Source organism: Salvia splendens, chromosome 7, assembly GCF_004379255.2.
Source record: "Salvia splendens isolate huo1 chromosome 7, SspV2, whole genome shotgun sequence".
Lineage (NCBI taxonomy): Eukaryota > Viridiplantae > Streptophyta > Magnoliopsida > Lamiales > Lamiaceae > Salvia > Salvia splendens.
This window is the reverse complement of record NC_056038.1, coordinates 26,116,721-26,135,537: the sequence shown is the minus strand read 5'-3', so window position 1 is coordinate 26,135,537 and position 18,817 is coordinate 26,116,721. Positions and strand designations below refer to the sequence as shown.

General features: G+C 37.7%; 2 protein-coding genes across 2 annotated transcripts; one reads left to right on the top strand and one right to left on the bottom strand.

Moving 5' to 3' along the window:
* Positions 1–9,986: 9,986 nt before the first annotated feature.
* On the bottom strand, positions 9,987–10,322 carry LOC121810633 (pentatricopeptide repeat-containing protein At1g06270-like). The gene has a single exon (XM_042211391.1). It carries the CDS (start codon positions 10,320–10,322, stop codon positions 9,987–9,989), a length of 336 nt encoding a protein of 111 aa, XP_042067325.1.
* A 1,799-nt stretch (positions 10,323–12,121) lies between these two features.
* On the top strand, positions 12,122–14,317 carry LOC121742562 (vesicle-associated protein 1-2-like). Its single transcript, XM_042135735.1, has 7 exons — positions 12,122–12,373; positions 12,465–12,535; positions 12,609–12,690; positions 12,786–12,901; positions 13,390–13,533; positions 13,702–13,776; positions 14,003–14,317. Exons 1-7 carry the CDS (start codon positions 12,322–12,324, stop codon positions 14,102–14,104), a joined length of 642 nt encoding a protein of 213 aa, XP_041991669.1. The 5' UTR covers positions 12,122–12,321; the 3' UTR covers positions 14,105–14,317.
* The last annotated feature ends 4,500 nt before the right edge of the window (positions 14,318–18,817 follow it).

The following is an 18,817-nucleotide window of genomic DNA, read 5'->3' as shown; positions in this document are numbered from 1 at the left end:
ATCATCGTCCTTGATGCCTTTCTCTGCCCCTTCTCATTTTTTTTGTTTTTCCTTTTTCCGTTGTACCTGTAACCATAAGCCAAAATGTCAAATGACAACTATATAGTAACCGAAACCTCAGATTCATCTATGGCAGATGAATTTGCCCGGCAGTTTGCCAATTTTATGCGCAATAGTTTTGCGATGAACCAACCAAATCCACCAGAAACAGCTGTCGTGCCATTCAGAATCGACACGCAGCCCCTCGACATTGGTAGGAACAAGTTAAATGGAGAAAATTACGCCCTTTGGTCCGTATTGATAAAGACGGCAATAAGTGGTCGGGGAATGGTCTCTCACGTCATCGGAGTGCCTCCTTCCCCACCTCGAACCGATCCAGCCTTCGCACAGTGGCAACAAGCCGATCACTGTGTGATCACTTGGTTATACAAACATCGAGCCTCGACTGGTTAGTCGAGTTTCACAACATCCGACGACGAAGCATATCTGGGATACGTTGGCCGTCACATATGGGAGTGGAAGAGATAAAATCCAGGTGTATGACCTTCAGTTCAAAGCAACCACACTAAGACAAGGAATCAGTTCATTAGAAGAAATATGGAGCCGGTTGGGAGAGATCTGGATTTCAATTGATCAAAAACAGACGAACCCAATGAAATGTCCAGAGGATATGGAGATTCATAACAAATTCATACAAGATCAGAGAGTATGTCAGTTTCTATATGCAATTAATAGCAAATATGAAACAACCAAGAGGGAGATACTGAAAATGGACCCGCTTCCCTCCGTCGACTATGCGTACAACCTGATTCAGCAGGAGGAGACACGACTCCGAGTGTTACAACAGGCAAACACCGGCGGAACAGCTGCCACGGATGGAATCGGAACCGGCCTCGCCATCCGAGGGTGGCAGAACCCTACCGGCAGCAACGGTGGTGGTTGCGGCAGCCACGGTGGTGGTCGCGGCGGCGGCAATGGCAGAAATCGGCAAAGTGATGAAGAAGACAAGTCAAAATTGGTGTGTTCCTACTGCAAACGGAAAAGACACACAAAAGATTCATGCTTTGAACTAATTGGGTATCCAGATTGGTGGGAAGAGAAGCACGGCAAGCCGCCGCAACCGCAAACACCCTGGAACCGTGGCGGGCACGCCGCCGCAGCAGCTGGAGGCGACGGTGGCAACGCCGTGCAGGGGGTCGCGCAAACCGCCGGTGCTGTCCAGCCAGGAGGAAGGACCGGAAATGAAGCTGCTCAGCCGGTGAACACAACCGGGGCAGCAAACTTCGTCACCGGCGGAAACGAGAGTGTTATTCGTGATTGGAGTGAAGAATTGATGAGGGAAGAGGCGGCGCCCGATTCATGTAGATTAGGGTTAGGGGGCTCTTTTATTGGAAGCCCCCAAATCTTTGGGAAATTGCAGGTTTTACCCCACCAAAATTCTCAGTCACAATTAGCCCTCAAATCTCCTGAAAATTCCATAATTTCCCAAACTACTTGCCAAAATCGATTTCAGCCTCTCGAGAAGCTTGGAGTTGTGTGTGCAGTATCTAATAGCCATGAGAAAACTGATAAATGGATTTTTGACTGTGGGGCAACCGATACCATAACATATGATGCCTCAGACCTTACCAACCTTCAAAAACCTCTAAAATCTCATATCCAAACTGCCAATGGGGAATTTACAGTGGTTGAGGGGGCTGGAACCGTTAACATTTCCCCAACTTTGCAGTTATCAAATTGTCTATATATTCCTTCGATGTCTCATAAGTTATTATCCATTAGTCATGTCACAAAGGAATTGAATTATACGTTACTAATGCAGCCACAATTTTGTCTGTTGCAGGATATCCGAACCGGGGAGATAATTGGGCGTGGCACTGAACGTGATGGGCTTTACTATGTGGATGAGATAGCTCAAAAAGGGACTGCCATGTTAACTCACGGATCAGCTGACCGGAAAGCTTGGCTTTGGCATCGGCGCTTGGGTCATCCATCTATCGGTTACTTAAAATTGTTATTTCCTAGTATTATTCCTAAGCATGATATGTACTGTGAAACTTGTCTTTTATCCAAAAGTCATCGGAACTCTTACCCATTAAGTAATACTCGTGTTGAAACCCCGTTTGCCTTAGTACACTCTGATGTTTGGGGGCCCGCACCAGTTATTGGGGGGCAAGGTTTTCGATATTTCTTAGTTTTTGTGGATGATTGCACTCGCATGACCTGGATATATTTCATGAAACAAAAATCTGAAGTTTTGTCACACTTTACCCATTTCTATAACCTTATCCATACTCAGTTTCACAAAACCATCCAGGTCCTTCGGTCAGATAATGGGGGGGGGGAGTTCGTTAATTCTACCATGAAACAATTCTTCCAAAACAAAGGCCTTATACACCAAACCACATGTGCTCATACTCCCGAACAAAACGGTGTGGCAGAAAGGAAAAATCGATCTCTCCTCGAAATGACTCGTTCTATGCTTATAGAGTCAAAAGCCCCGAAACACTTCTGGCCAGAAGCCATTGCCACCTCAGCCTATCTCTTAAACCGATTGCCCACAAGTATTCTCAAACACAAAACTCCTCTACAAGTCTTGTCCACCTTCACAAAAATTCCTCCGCCCTTGACTCTTGAACCTCGCGTCTTCGGATGCTCTGTTTTTGTCCACATTCCTAAACATGAAAGAACTAAACTATCCCCATGCGCTATCAAATGTGTTTTTGTAGGATATGGGGTAAATCAAAAGGGGTATAGGTGTTTCGATCCAAAGTCCAACCGGATGTTTGTTACAATGAACTGCAACTTTCTTGAAACTGAGTACTTCTTTACCCATCTTAGCGGTCAGGGGGAGAGTAATGTTAGGGATAACAATGATACGGACCCGCTAAGTTGGATCTCAATGCCACTGCCAACGCCAAGCAATCCTGATGCGGATCTATCAGAGAAAACAGTAAGCAATTCTGCTGAGCAAGTCTCTGATGTGGTAGAGTCCATCGTAGAAGGTGGCATCGCCTCAAATATTTCTCCGTTAAGGTTATCCAATGTAAGTAATCCCGTGGATACAGATAATTGTTTGGCTAACACTGTAAGTGCAGAAGAAAATTCAATTGAGACCGAAGAAAGGGAAATTGAGGAAGTCGAGGTCGAAGGAGTTGACCCTGACACTGGGAGGTACATACTTCCACCAAGGTCAAACAGAGGAGTTCCACCCAAAAGGTATACACCAGAGAGGATTGACAGGAAAAAGCGGTACTCTGTTGTGAACCTAGCCAAAGGCCATTTATCAGAGATGGCTCGGGCTTTCGAGAATGCACTATATGAGGAAGAAGAAATACCACAGACATGGGAAGAAGCTATGAAATACAAGCATTGGAGGGAAGCAATGAAGAAAGAGATTGATGCACTGATTCGAAACCACACATGGGAGAAATGTGCTCTACCAGAAGGGAAGCGACCAGTGGGTTGTCGATGGGTCTTCACTATCAAAAGAAGACCTGATGGCTCGATAGAAAGGTACAAGGCACGACTTGTCGCAAAAGGCTATACTCAGACATATGGAGTTGACTATTCTGAGACCTTCTCTCCAGTAGCTAAGATGAACACTATTCGGGTGTTGTTATCCATTGCTGCTAATAGGGACTGGCCATTACACCAGTTTGATGTGACGAATGCCTTCCTACATGGAGAGTTGAAGAAGGAAGAAGAAGTTTACATGGAGGCACCCCCAGGTTTTGCAACAGATTTTAAAGCAGGTGAAGGGTGCCGATTGAGGAAGACCTTGTATGGATTGAAGCAATCTCCAAGAGTATGGTTTGGGAAGTTTGCTGGGGCAATGATTAGCTATGGATATACACAGAGCAATTCAGACCATACGCTATTTTTTAAGAAGCAGGGTGATAAGATCACATGTTTAATCATATATGTTGATGACATGATTATTACAGGTGACGACCTAGAAGAGATTGAGGAATTAAAGAAAAATCTTTTTCAGGAATTTGAGATGAAGGACTTGGGGAATCTCAAGTACTTTCTTGGGATTGAAGTGCTAAGGTCAACCAAAGGAATTTTTCTGCGACAAAGGAAGTATATCTTGGACATCCTAGCAGAGACTGGCCTACTGGAATGTAAACCAGCAGACACTCCTCTGACAGTTAATCACGGATTACAAATCAGAGAAGGAGCCAAGTTGGCTGACCGTAGTCGATATCAGCGACTGGTCAGAAAACTCATATATCTCTCGCACACTAGGCCAGATATTGCCTATGCAGTTGGGGTCGTAAGTCAGTTCATGCATAAGCCGCAGACAGATCACATGGAGGCAGCACTTAGGATTTGTCGGTATTTGAAGGGAACTCCAGGGCATGGAGTGTTGTTCGCCAAAAATGGGCATCTTGAGATTCATGGTTATACAGATGCTGACTGGGCAGGGAACCCAAACGATAGGAAGTCTACAGCAGGCTACTTTACCTTTGTTGGAGGTAATTTGGTAACATGGAGAAGCAAGAAGCAGAAGGTGGTGGCTCTTTCGAGTGCTGAAGCAGAATTTCGTGGGATTAAAAGTGGGTTGACCGAGATTTTATGGTTAAGGAGATTGATGAAAGAGATTAATCTCTCTCCAAGCAAGTGCCAGTTGTATTGTGATAACAAAGCCGCTATAAGCATCTCACAAAATCCAGTACAACATGATCGAACGAAGCATGTGGAGGTTGACAGACACTTCATCAAAGAAAACATTGAGAATGAGATTGTCGAACTCCCTTTTGTTCGCTTTGAGGATCAACTTGCCGACATCCTAACTAAAGCAGTCAACTCAAGGAGCTTTGAAGATGTGCTTTCCAAATTGAGTTTTGGAGATCCCACCACTCAATTTGAGGGGGAGTGTTGAGAAAAGGGGAAGTATCAATAAGCATTAAAGAATAATAGAGTTCCAAGAATGGAGTTCCAAGAAGCATTGAAGATGTGCATGTTCCAATAATAGTGTAGTTCCATGAATATACATTTATTGTAGGATCTCAAAGGTCACCAACATCCCTATAAATATATGGGTGTTGAGTACCATTTCATCATTCAATCAAATACAATTATCTTCTCCCATTGCTTTCTTCTCTAAATATGTTGTCTATACCATTTAACAAGTTGGAGTTGAGCCTTTCATTTTGGTCACAAAGATAAATCAAAACTAGAGCAATCAATTTGAGTTGAAGCTTCTATTTGTGTCATTATTTTGGCATTGATTATAATTGATTTTTTATGAAAATAAGAAATTATATCTTACAAGTCACTGTAAAGTTGGTAATGGAACCGAGTAGAAAGGGGTGTAATGAAAATTGAAAAAAAAATAGTAAACTGTAGCGCATAAAATCCAAAAGTATACGAAGAAAAACTTAAAACTTAATATTTTTTAATTAAAAACTGCAATCCCTCGGGCTGACCCGCAATCCGTTCAGAATAACCTGGTTAACCCGCCAATTCTAATGGGCTAGCCCGTTTTGTATATAAGTTGCGAAATTTTAGCTCTAACCCGTTAATTTTGCTAGCTATTCGGACCGACCCATGAGTTTCGGATTAAATTGACATCCTTACTTTAAGTGTATAAAGTATAAATTTCAATTACTTCTTATAATACTTAAAAGGTATAAAGTACAAAGATCAATTAATCTTAAAATATGCTTTGAAAATTTTAAAGATTTGTTTATGATTTATTTTTATTACACATATATTTGATTATATGTTCAATGTCATGATTTATTCAACAATTCAATAAATCATTCGATAATTCAAGATTTATCAAATGTCATTCTAACTACGTCCCACCCTATTAAATGTCTCATATTTAACAAATGCGTATTTTAAGAAATTTTTTGACTTTATAATAAAAATAGAAAAATAGATAGAAAACATTAGTGGAGGGTAGATCCTATAGTCCTACTAATTTTATAAAAATTGTAAGTATAATGAGAGCTATTAGAATGTGAGATCCACGTACTAAAAATAATAAAAATAAAATAAAATATTTATTGGGGATTGTCCAAATAAAGAAATATGGGAATGGAGGGAATATATATTTACACTACTAATATTTAATAAGGTTTGAGAATAAGTATTCTTTTTTCTGTTCCATTCAAAGTGACATATTTCCTTCTTTTAGATGTCTCCTCTAATTGCCAATTTTTAAAAATGAAAATATCATTAGAGCATTCACAGTAGTGGACATCCCTTCTATAGCCCATCTTTAATTTTCTCCTGCCACATTAGCAACTTATCTCTCAGCCCATTTTCAATCCATCTTAGCCCATCCTCAACCTATCCTCAGCCTGTCTCACTATCTCTATAATTCATACTCCATCCGTCTACAAAAAACAGTTCCATTTATGAACGGGCACGAGTTTTAATGAAAAACTGGTAAAGTAAGATAGAAGGAGAAAAATGAGGTAAAGTAAGAGAGATATGTACTAGAAAAAGTAAGTAAAGTAAGGAAGAGAGGAGAAAAAGTGGTAAACGTATGAGAGAGAAACATTCTATTTTTAGAAATAAGACTATTTTTGTGGACATTCTAAAATGACAAAATTAGGTTATTTTTCGTGGACGCATGGAGTATTAATTGTTGATCAAATATAAAATTACAAAAATGAAATAAACAGGAGTAAAAAAACATAGAAAAACATTAAAAATAATAAAATAAAATTGAAAATGGAGATCGGCGCGCTCAATAGGCGCCCATCTCGCTCGGTCGAGCACGCTCCTCCAGCTACCGCCGTTCGCTGCCCTTCGGCGGTGCTCTTATCTCTATTTTATTATGTGATCCACTTTATTCAGTCTCCACTCAACTAACAAACAAAAATGCATACAATTAGGGATGTCAATCCAATCCGAAATCTGTGGGTCGGTCCGAATAGCCTGGTAAAATTAATGGGTTAGGGCTGTAATTTTGTAACACAAATACAAAACGGGCTAAACGGGTTAGCCCGAATGGGTTGGCGGGTTAAATGGGTTGGCCCGAACGGGTTGCAACTTTTAATTAAAACATATTAAATTGTAGGGGTTTCTTTTATATTTTTATGATATGATTTTTAATTTTCATAAAGAATTAATTATAAACAATGCCAAAATAATGACACAAAACACAAGTTTAAATTCAAATTGATTGATTTAATTTTGATTTATCTTTGTTTAAGTTGTAGTTGATTGAGAAGAAAGACTATGACAATTTGAAGATTTTACATGATTCTAAAACTAAGAAAAAAAAATATCTAAAATTTAAAATCATTTTATAGAGGAAAATTTTTATTACAAGAGATTATTTTTTAAAGTTTTTAGAATATTGATAAGGCCTATTTCATGCATTGGTTTATAGGGTAAAATGTAGGCTACTTGATCAGTTTTACGCGGAAAGGGAGTGTTAATTGTGCAGGAATGCCGCTTGACCAAGGGCAGCAAGGCCAAACTGATCATGCTGGCGCAAAAGGCAAAAAAAGCTAAAAAGAGTGTGGGTTGATCAAGTTGACAGTCAAGCAGTTAGCCAAGGGGCCACTACGAAACAGAAAGAAGGCACGTATATCCGATGCGCTGACAAGAGATCCTCAACCGGTTATCAAGGACCACTACATTCTAGAAGGAGGACACATATCGACGGATGAGACGCAGCAAGGACGAAGATTCGCTGCCAAATTTGTTATCACAGCTGGAGGTTGTTACGAAGAGCCTATAAATAGAGGGCGCATCGCCATAGCTAAAGAGTTTTTTTGGGTTTTTTCTTTCTTCTCCCGTTTATTTTCTTTTATCAGTAGTTTTAGTTCCGTTTTCCAGTAGAGAGTTAGAATGGTTAGCTAGAGAGTAGAAGGGAGCGCGACAGAGAGATCCAGATCCGTTCACCGCCGTTTCAGTTTCCGACCGAGGATCTCTCGGATCTATCACTTTCTTTCATTTCAGTTCTAGTTACTTAGTTCAATTTCGTATTTGTCAAGTAGTTGAAAGCAATCGTTCTTGTTTTATATTCCGCATTTTCCAAGATCTGTTCTGAGTTCTGTTTTAAATCAAAGTTGTTTGTTTTCGGAAATCTTGTTGACTATTTGAGCTTAGTTTAGTCTTAAATACCCAGATCCAAAGTTTGAGCTTGCATAATGTTGAATGGAAAAGTGTTTCGTAGATTCGTAGCATGTTAAAGTAGCTAAGTCATTTATTTTCAGTCTGTCGCTTACCTGATCAGTTTACGGTTTTCAGCATGATATGTTCCTTGATCAAGTAGATAGTTACATTCTGTTTGGTTTAATACAGTAGTTTAAAACTCTCAACTTAAAGCGTGGCCGCAACCAAACTCTGTTCACTAAACACACACTCAACGCACCAGTTTCTCTATGGGATCGACCTCGTACTTGCTGCTTTACCGTTAAAAGTAGGTTGCATGTTAGGGAGTTATAAATATTTTTTGTGAGAGAGAGAAGCGCCTTGATCAAGTCGCAACGACATTTGCAAACTGATCCACCCAGTCGGTTATTTTTCCATATAACTTGATCCGCGAAATCTTCATCCTCTCACCAAATAGCTCGATGGATTAGCCCAAAACCCAACGGGTTAGGGTTATGGTTGAAAATTTATGACTCGAAAAATTCAAACCTGAATAGCCCGCACCCAAATATCCCGGCAACCGAGTGGGTTGACCCGAACTCGAACGGGTTAGCCCAATTGACATCCCTACATACAATCATGTGCCGAATAGGAAATAATATACATAGAGTAAGACATAGGGCGTACATCCAAAAAATTATTACTCCCTCTGTCCGCAATTTAAAGCCCCATTATTTCGGCATGTCTGTGATTAAAACTCTCATTTGATTTTTTCCATTTTAGGTAAATGGATTTACTATTCAACTAACTCATTCCACTCACGTTCTTTTATAAAACAAACATTCTTTCTCAAATACCTCTCCACTTGGAGAATGTTTTTTCAAGAAAAAAAAAGGTAAATATGGTACTTATATAATTTTACTCTTGGAGATGCTCTAACCCATTTTCTCAATATTTTTCACAAAGTTAAAAAATTTCTTACAACCCGTGCCAAGTCAAAATGAGACTATAATTGACGGACGAAGAGGGTATATATATTCTATAACAATGACTAATTTTCATCATTATGCATTTGACTGATCACATGTTAATTTCATTGTTAAGAGGCCGGTTAGTCGAGTGGGTAAGTCATAAATCCAAACATATAGGTAAGATTTTAATTTTTTCTATCCAATAAAATTACATAGCCTACGCTTGATAAACCCGCAACCTCAGTAGGATCAATTCGAAATATGCTAAGCCGATCCAATTAACATCCCTACTTGTATTTTTTAGAGAGATATCTCACGGTTAGATATTTATGAAGAAACCAATAATATTGTTTAGAGTAAAGGCCAAAAGTAGTCCTAAACATATGGCCATTTATGATTTTGGTCTCATACGTTACGTTTTGAATTATTGCATCCTATACATTTCAACTCGGGCCACAATTAGTCCAAAATGGACGGATCCGTTAAATATGAACAGTCAACGGGTGTTTACTCGATTTTGACCCAATTAATTATTTTTGATTAATTTAAAAATAATAATTATTATTATAAATAAAATAACTTTTACTCCCTCCGTTCCACATAATTTGACCCAGTTTTCCATTTCGGGTCGTCCTACATAATTTGACCCATTTCACTTTTATCATTTTTGGTAGTGGACCTCACATTCCACTAACTCATTCCTACTCACATTTAATTATAAAACTAATATATAAAAGTAGGACCCACATTCCACTAACTTTTTCAACTCACTTTTCATTACATTTCTTAAAACTCGTGCCCGGTCAAAGTGTCCCAAATTATGTGGGACGGAGGGAGTATATTATAAATAAAAATATAAACGGTATAAACTCCCTACCATACATCGCCGCCGCGACCTTCCCCGCCAACACAAACCTCTTATCCTCCAAACACCCCTCCAAAACCCCCTCACACACCCCAAATCCCTCCCCCTCCAACATCTCCACCATCTCCGCCGCCCTGCCCGCCTCCCAATCCCTCGTCATCGCCCCCACCACCTTCTCCACCGTCTCCTCCCTCGGCCTCACCCCCCTCCTTACACACCATCTCCCTCACCACCTCCACCACGGCGTCCACCTTCCTCGCCTCGCTCAACTCAACAATCAATCCCCCGTAGCTGTCGCATCCCGCCCCCCCCATTACTTTCAATACCTCCACCACTTCCCCAAATTGATCGATTTTCGAAAGAGTCACAATTAGGTAGTTGCAGTTGCCGCAGTCGGGGGTGTATCCGATCGATTTCATCTCTGACAAAATTAGCGAATCCCTATTTATTATTATTATTTTTTAATTAATTCAAAATGATTAATTGGGTCAAAATTGGGTAAACACCCATTGACTGTTAATATTTGACGGATCCGTCCATTTTAGACTGATTGTGACCCGAGTTGAAATGTATAGAATGTAATAATTCAAAACATAATGTCTGGAATAGAGTTATCAATTGCCCGACCCAGCTCGGCCCAGGCCCGACCCACTAGTGAAACGAAGCGGGCTTGGGCTGGGCTCATCAGTTGAGATAGGCTCCAATTGGGCCATTTTGTAAACCCAGGCCCGACCTAGGCACATGACCATCCGAAGCCCAGCCCAGGCCCATCAGAGGCCCACCTTCTATAATTAGTGTTTTTAATGTAATTAGGTGATTAATCACTAATAATAGTATATTTCTCTCTTTATGCATGTCATCTTGTGCACAAGATATGTTAATTTTGTCTATATCATTCCAATATTTTGGATTTCTCCGAATGGACTCAAACAATAATAGTTTAATATCAACATAAGTTTCCAACTAAATCATGAATGAAACATTCAATCTTGATTACATCTAATTTTTTTATAATTTTTTTATCCAAGATGTAAAAAAGATGATTATGAAGTTTAACTTTAAGAATATTACGTATTCAAACCTTAATATATGATGATACTTATAGAATTCTTTAAAATTTTTAGTTAGTTCATATACTTGTAGCTTTAAAAATACAACATCAACACATATGTCATCATCTACTAACAAAACTAACAATACTCCCTCCGTCCGCGAATAGGAGTCCCGTTTTACCCCGTTTTACCAATTTAGTCCGTCCGCGAATAGGAGTCCCGGTTCACTTTTACCATAAATGGTAATAGGGTCCCACCTTCTACTAACTTATTCCACTCACATTTCATTTAAAACTATTATACACTAGTGAGACCCCCTATTCCACTAACTTTTTTCCACCCACTTTTTTAACATTTTTTAAAACCGATGCCTCCAAGAAATGAGACTCCTGATGGCGGACGGAGGGAGTATTAGTTATTCCTTTAGTTATGCCCACCCACTTTTTTTAACATTTTTAAAAACCGGTGCCGCCAAGAAATGAGACTCCTAATGGCGGACGGAGGGAGTATTAGTTATTCCTTTAGTTATACACTTACTTTTAAATAGAATAAAGAACATGAAAATATTGTTGATACAAAGTCAATAAATGAAATTAAACACATTATTAAATTTAAATTTAGTTAATGAGATAGTTATATGTTTTATTTTTGCATATAATACATTTACAATATCTTTAAAATACTTAAACAAAAAATTTAGACAAAGCCCAGCCCAGCCCGGACCCACGTGACAAGTGGGCCTGGGCCGAGCAGGGCTTAGCAAAATTAGAAAAAGCCCAGCCCGCCTCAGCCATAGGCCGAGCTGGGCCGGCCCAGCCCGGCCCACTTGACATCTCTAATCTGGAACAATCCAGCCCGACCCACTTGACATCTCTAATCTGGAACAAAAATCGTAAAAAAACCATATGTTTAGGACTACTTTTGGCCTTTACTCTATTGTTTATTTCCTAATGTAAATGCTTAGTAGTACTCCATTTGAATATTCAATTAGTAACCAATTATGGATCATAGTTAATTCAAATATTTTAGGGGTGTGTTTTCATTTTTCTTCTTATAATACTAATCAATTGGTCGTAATCAATAACTTTATTCAACAAATAGTTAAATTCTACAGTACTATTTTTGCAGAAATAATTTGATTAGTTAAAAATATTAATGATTCAAATTTCAAATGAAAGGCAACCACAATCTCATCTCATTTCCCTCCTCAACCTCACTCTCAGTGAATTTCGGATCACCTCCAAAAATTTTGTAATCTTGCACCCCCAAATTAGAATTTTGTACATTTTTTAGCACCATTTTCAGCTAACAGTTACCTTCTTTTCATTTCATGTCAATTCAATTTTGATTTTTTGAAACCGACAAAATGAGTACCGGAGAACTTCTCGACGTTGATCCGGTGGAGATGAAATTTCCATGTCAGTTTTCTCTCTCAATATGCAATCCTTTATTGTGTTAATTTGTTTATTTTTTGTTGTGATGATTTTTCGTTTTTGTTTGGTTGATTAGTTGAGTTAAAGAAGCAGATATCTTGTTCTCTACAAGTGACGAATAAGACCGAAAATCATGTGGCTTTCAAGGTAAAGCCACTAGATCTGAATTTTCTGGTAAATTTTCAATTTTATCTCACTTTTGTTTTGGATTTCTTTTTAGATTAAGACCACGAATCCGAAGAAATATTGTGTTCGGCCAAACATTGGGATCGTTTCGCCAAATGGCAACTGTGATATTGTTGGTAATTGCAATTCTCAATTTTATACTATCATTTATGATTAATTTTTTGATGAAATTGAATGTTTAATGTTGGCTATTTTGAATTCTGAATCGTAGTTACAATGCAAGCACAAAAGGAGCTTCCAACAGAAATGCAATGCAAGGATAAATTTTTGCTTCAAAGTGTAATTGCGCCTGCTGGTGCAAGTCCAAAAGACATCACTGCTGAAATGGTATCTCTCTAATTAAATGCTCATCTTTTATATTTTTTTAAATAGCTTAATAAGCTTTGACAAAATGTCCAGTTTAGTGTTCTTGCAAACTATTTGTGGAGTGATCAAATTTTGATTAGAAACACATGAGCCAAATGCCTTCTTCAAATAAACAACATAAAGACGTGAAATTTTCATTTTTTGTCGTCACATAAATAGGTGAACACAACTTTTTTTAGCCATATTTGTGCGATGGACAAAAAATGAAAATTTTCACTTTGGTGGAGGCTGCAAGCTAAATACTCCTCTTATATAGTCAAGTTAAATTGATATGCATTCATGAATTAAATTGTCTGGTACCAATATGAGAGGAAATGACAGGAGATTACGTTAGGTGTTCTTAGGGGAATGGCGAGGTTGAAATTTGTTGAACTAGTGAGACTGTCTTGGTTTACTACTCTTGATGGTTATAGCTTTATGGTGTGGTTAAAGGTATCTTGCTTTTGTAGTTCAATAAGGATCAAGGCAAGGTGGAAGAGTGCAAGTTGAGGGTTGTGTATGTCGCACCACAACAACCAGCATCTTCAGTTAGCGAGGAAGCAGATGATGGCTTTTCAGCTTGCAACAACACAATGGATAACGGCGGCAGTGAAGTTCGTATCAATATAGCTAACATTATGTTCCCTGAGAGTTTCTTTTCATCTTATCCCACATATGGCTAGGCACTTTTCTCGGTTTATTGAGATTGGCCTAGCTAGATGTATCGGATGTATATATGCTAAATCTATTGCACCAGATCTTGTAATTATTTAAATTCTCAGGCAAAATCTCGTGTTACTAAGTTGACTGAGGAAAAAGCTGCTGCAGCACCGGGAACCAAAATTCGTCAGGAAACGGTGAGTTATGTTGAACACTTGAAATTGTTTGACCCAAACATTGTCTAATTAGACATACTACTTGTTTAGCTTAACTCATTGCCCTTGTATACAATTGTTCCTTCTGAAATTATTGAAGATACCTGTACTAGTTTGGATTCAATATAGGCTTATAACTGCTCTCTCTTCTTCTATTTGCCTCTCTAATGTGTTGTACTCGCTTATCGAATAATGTTTTTGAGTATAGGATGTGTTGAAAAAGAAAACTGGAGGAGTAACAGCCATCACTCTGGTTATCGTTATTGGCGTGATAGGTATTGTTATCGGATACCTTGTCAAAAGGACATGACCGCAGAGCAGAATCGATCTTCCCAGTTACCTTGTTTATTTTATGATATAAGCTATTAAGCTTTGTGATTAGAGGTAGATTTACAATCTTATTTAGACGTTGACAGACAGTGCTTTAATAGCATTCTTCCATTTTTTCTGTAACTTGGAGAAAATACGTTAGATGTATGCAACGGAGGGGAAAAAGTGTCTTCGAATTTGTATCTTATGTCTATTGTTTGATCAATTAAATATACTATCTCCGTTTATAAAAAATTGTCTTGATAGTGAGCAATATGAGTTTTAATGAATGAATAGAGTTAAGATTGATGCAAAACATAACATTAGAAATGTGTTTGGTAGTCACATGATGTGACAACAGCCAAAGCTGACAACTATTGTTGGTGGGAATATTTGAAAAATTCAAAACTTGATCAAAGACTCGTTCGTTCTCAACTGCAACCTGCCTGCAATTTCCACCCTTTTCTATATACAAATTTATACGACTTCAGCTCTGTATTTGATTAGATGGTTGGTGCAGAAGAGTGGATTAAGACTAGTATTAGGGAGTATGTTGTTGATCTGTGTTTGAGGTGGCTTGAACTCATCTATAAGGCCTTCCCTGCCCTATGGAATTCTCTGTATTTACATGTTTTTGGGCCCCAAGTGAGGAGATATTAGTTTCTACTGTCAAAACTACATGGAGATTTCAAATGGAACACCAATGGTTTGTTCATCACAACCGGTACTGGTCAAGTTTTGTGTATATCCGGATCCATATATATATATATATATATAGGGGTGCATTATAATGATAACACCAATTTGTGTGATAACCCTATAACTAAATCTCCACCACACATTTTAAAAATATGTGGTCTAGATTTATTCTAACAAAACTATCATTTTATCAAATAAAACTTTCATATTTCAGATATATTAAGGGCAAAATTGTCATTTCGTTATAAAATTGGGCGGGTAAGAAGAAAACGTGAATTAAATGTTGCATTCAATTTCTCTCACACTCAAACCCTCCGAATCGCATTTCAAACCCTTGCTTCTTCAGTTTGGAAGGAAAAATCATCCAAATTCTGGAATATGTCGAAGGAAAACTCTCAAGCATCATCGAAGGAAGGCTGGATTTATTACTTATTTCACTTTTGTTTTGCTCGATTTTATCATTTTGCCAGAGATTCTCGTTTTTTTAGATTATATAGTTTTTTAGTGTAGATTTAGAGTTACATATGACATCATGATGAATTTACTTTGAATTTACTTCATACTTGGTTTTGTATCATCAATTCATACCTTATTCCATGATGAATTATTGTTTTAAATTATAAAATGATAGTTTCAGGGGATAAAATGATAGTTTCAAATGATAAAATGATATCAGGGATAGAAATCAGCTGCTTCTACTAATGTATTGAGTTTCATACCAATCATTGGCTTCAAAGCATCATCACAAACAAGGATGTACATACCTACAAATCAGTAAAACTATCATTTTATCAACTCAGAGTATCATTCTATCCGGCAAAACTATCATTTTATCAACTCAGAGTATCATTCTATCCGGCAAAACTATCATTTTATGCAGTAAACCTAACATTTATAAGCCAAAAGTATCATGTTAACACATAATCGACAATGCATAATATAATTACATAATATCATGAACTGATTTGTTGCCCAGTTTACGAATGCCAAAACCAACTTAACGAGCTTAATGTTCATACAAATCAGCTGCTTCTACTAATGTATTGAATTTCATACCAATCATTGGCTTCAAAGCATCATCACAAACAGGAGATCTAATGGCCCATATTAAGAAGAATAAAGGATCTAAGGGATGAATATGAGAATAACGCTCCCATATATATATATATATATATATATATATGTAATTTTGTTATTTTGCTAATGTTTGTTATAAGTGAGATGGATTTCAAAGATTGCAAATAGTAGGTGTTCGAAATCCTGGACACTACGGCGTGGCTGTTTTTAAATGATTAGTCACATAGGTCCGATTAGGATATTCAATAGCTTGTTTGGAAGAAATAACAAGAATATCATTTTAATTTTGGATATTGACCCCTAATATTACAAAAATTTCTAAAAGTTTTTTTTTTCACTTGAACTTTAAACTTGACATATAATATCACGAACTTATATAGTTGTTGCATTTTTATCATCGCACAATCCGACTGCATTAAAATGAGATAGATAATCATATATGCATTCTAGGGACGGTGTAATCACATAACTACTCCCTCCGTCCCGCAATAGGAATCCTATTTGGTTATAACACGAGTTTTAAGAAATATAAAGAAAAGTGAATTGAATAAGTTACTGGAATATGAGTCTCACTTATACATATTAATTTTATAATAAAATGTGAGTGAAATAAGTTGGTGGAATGTGGGGCCTACTTACCATTTATGGTAAAAGTGAAATATGATTCTTATTGTGGGACGGACCGAAATGCCGAAACAAAACTCTTATTATGTGATGGAGGGAGTATCATTTTTCAGTAACCATATCCGAGGTGTTGTGATGGTGTTAAGAGTCTCCTTCTCCTAACGAAGAACACCTGTTCGATCACGTACGACACAACACAATTCCGGCGCCCTAACTGGAGGGTCGGCGGCTAAACAAACGGTTGGCGCATAGGAATTCTCTGTCGGCAACAAAGTAGGGTTTTGAGTTTGTATTCACAAGTAATTTGGACAAATAATTCTTCATTCATTGAAAGACGAAATTAATGAAAGCCCTATTTATATTATCTACGGACCCTAGGATTGGTTCGACTTTAACCTATACATCGAGAAAGAACCAACAAAGAAAACCCGATGGAGCTTGTAAAACGCTCGATGCTAAAATGTTCACAAAATAAATAACATAAAAAATTAAAGCATCTAACTAAACTAAAGGAATTAGTCGCCTACATGGTGACGTAATTCTTATAAAAATCGGGTAGCTTGATGTTCTGTCTCGGCTCTTCTAGTGCCGGTTCCTCCATGGACGGTTCGTTTTCCCTTCCTTCATCATTCTCGTTGTTGACTTCCACCGAAGGAGCTGGTGAGTTTGTAACAGATGGTAAGTCAAATATAGTTGGATTTTGTCGCCTGCAACAACGATATTATTATATGCTAAGTTTTGCTTTCTGACACTTCACCACACCCATGATTGATCGTAGTAATACTCAGCAGTAGATATCTCTTCTTATGCTACTGTTTTTATTGCTGGGAGGGAGTATCTGTATCTGAAAAATTCAAAACTTTTGACTTTTCGATTACAAAAACTATTAGGTCCTTTTCTCTCAATATTCTTCAATGTCTTTGATATTTTCCCCAATTTCTATCTCAACTCCTCTGAAACCGGAAAACGTGTTTAACCTTACGCCCATCACTTCTCCAAATGCCGCTTCTCCGCGTCCAACCTCGCAAGATGCTCGTTTTTTGCTGTCAGTTTTTCCTCCTTTGCCTTTTGTTTTCTGCTAATTCAGTCCTCAGCTACCTATTAACCGATTTCTCCGTCTTTCATTTGTGTAATTTTAATTGCTTAGTTGAGCGGAGGGGGGATCGCAGAGCTTCTTCTACATTTCGAATATGGAATGACTCCCCCGAATTGATTGTTGCTTTTAAGGTAAGTCATTTTCCTCTGAATTGTTGAGATCTGGTCATGTATCACAATCTTAGTCAGATTATATGATTCATTTCAGCTTTTATTACTCATTTTATTTCCTGTGATTGATTTCAGGTTAAGACCACAGATCGCCTGAAGTTCAGCGGTAGTCCTATTTATGGAATTCTGATGCCTAGATCGCATTGTGATGTAGATGGTGTTTAACTCTAAATTTCTTTACTATCAATATTCTAACCATACTTCATCAATATTTTTGTAAATTTCTATGATCCTACTCAGGTAGTTTTTTTTGGCTAAGCTTATCTTAGGTAGCCGTTATGCTCCAAAATATTATACAATGCTTGAAGAGCTTAATGTTATTGAAGTGTTTGGGAGGGAGAATTGTGGGTTAGAGTGAGAAAAATCATAGTTAGAGAGAGGAAATTGGAAGGGTATATGCTGGTAAATGACAAACCATAGTAAAGTTACTTTTATTAAGTAGTTCATAAAATGATTGTTTGCTTGTAAGATTATGAAAAAAATAAGTTGAATTTGAGGAACTTTTAAGTTGTTTATGAGCTTAGTTTTGCCAAAAAGTTAACAATACCTTATCTAAACATTATCTTAGACTTAACAACATACCGAGTCTCAAGAAAGAAAAGAAGGGTCCAATTTAATCTTATTAAATCGATTTATAAGCAGATGATAGAATGGAGGCTAATATAACCCAAGGATGCTTTTGGATTTGACTTAATGGAAATGTTATCTTCATGTACAAATGTACAATCCTCCGTAGTGGGAAATAAAATGCAGAACATGTGGCTGTAGGGTAGAGGTTTAAGATACAGGCTAGTTACATTCGTATCTTGACTTTGATAACTATTATTTCTTACTGCATAGTTGATCAAACAAGATCACCTTCAGTGGCAAAATGATTCTCCATAGGAATTGAAGGTTTAATCACAATGACCAAAAGAAGTCACCAATCCTCTTAGTAGGCATAGCTAATTCTTCTAATCCCTCTGTAGAAATAATGACAACCCCCCATGAAAGGGTGTTGGTTTCTACAATACCATATTAATAAATTTGTATCTCTCTTTCATTATCT

Bases quoted from the DNA above. Each gene is read 5' to 3' on its own strand.
- LOC121810633 (XM_042211391.1), bottom strand. From the start codon at position 10,322: ATGAAATCGATCGGATACACCCCCGACTGCGGCAACTGCAACTACCTA.
- LOC121742562 (XM_042135735.1), top strand. From the start codon at position 12,322: ATGAGTACCGGAGAACTTCTCGACGTTGATCCGGTGGAGATGAAATTT. The intron at 12,536-12,608 runs GTAAAGCCACTA...ATTTCTTTTTAG, and splicing joins AAAATCATGTGGCTTTCAAG to ATTAAGACCACGAATCCGAA. The intron at 13,534-13,701 runs GTTCGTATCAAT...TTAAATTCTCAG, and splicing joins TGGATAACGGCGGCAGTGAA to GCAAAATCTCGTGTTACTAA.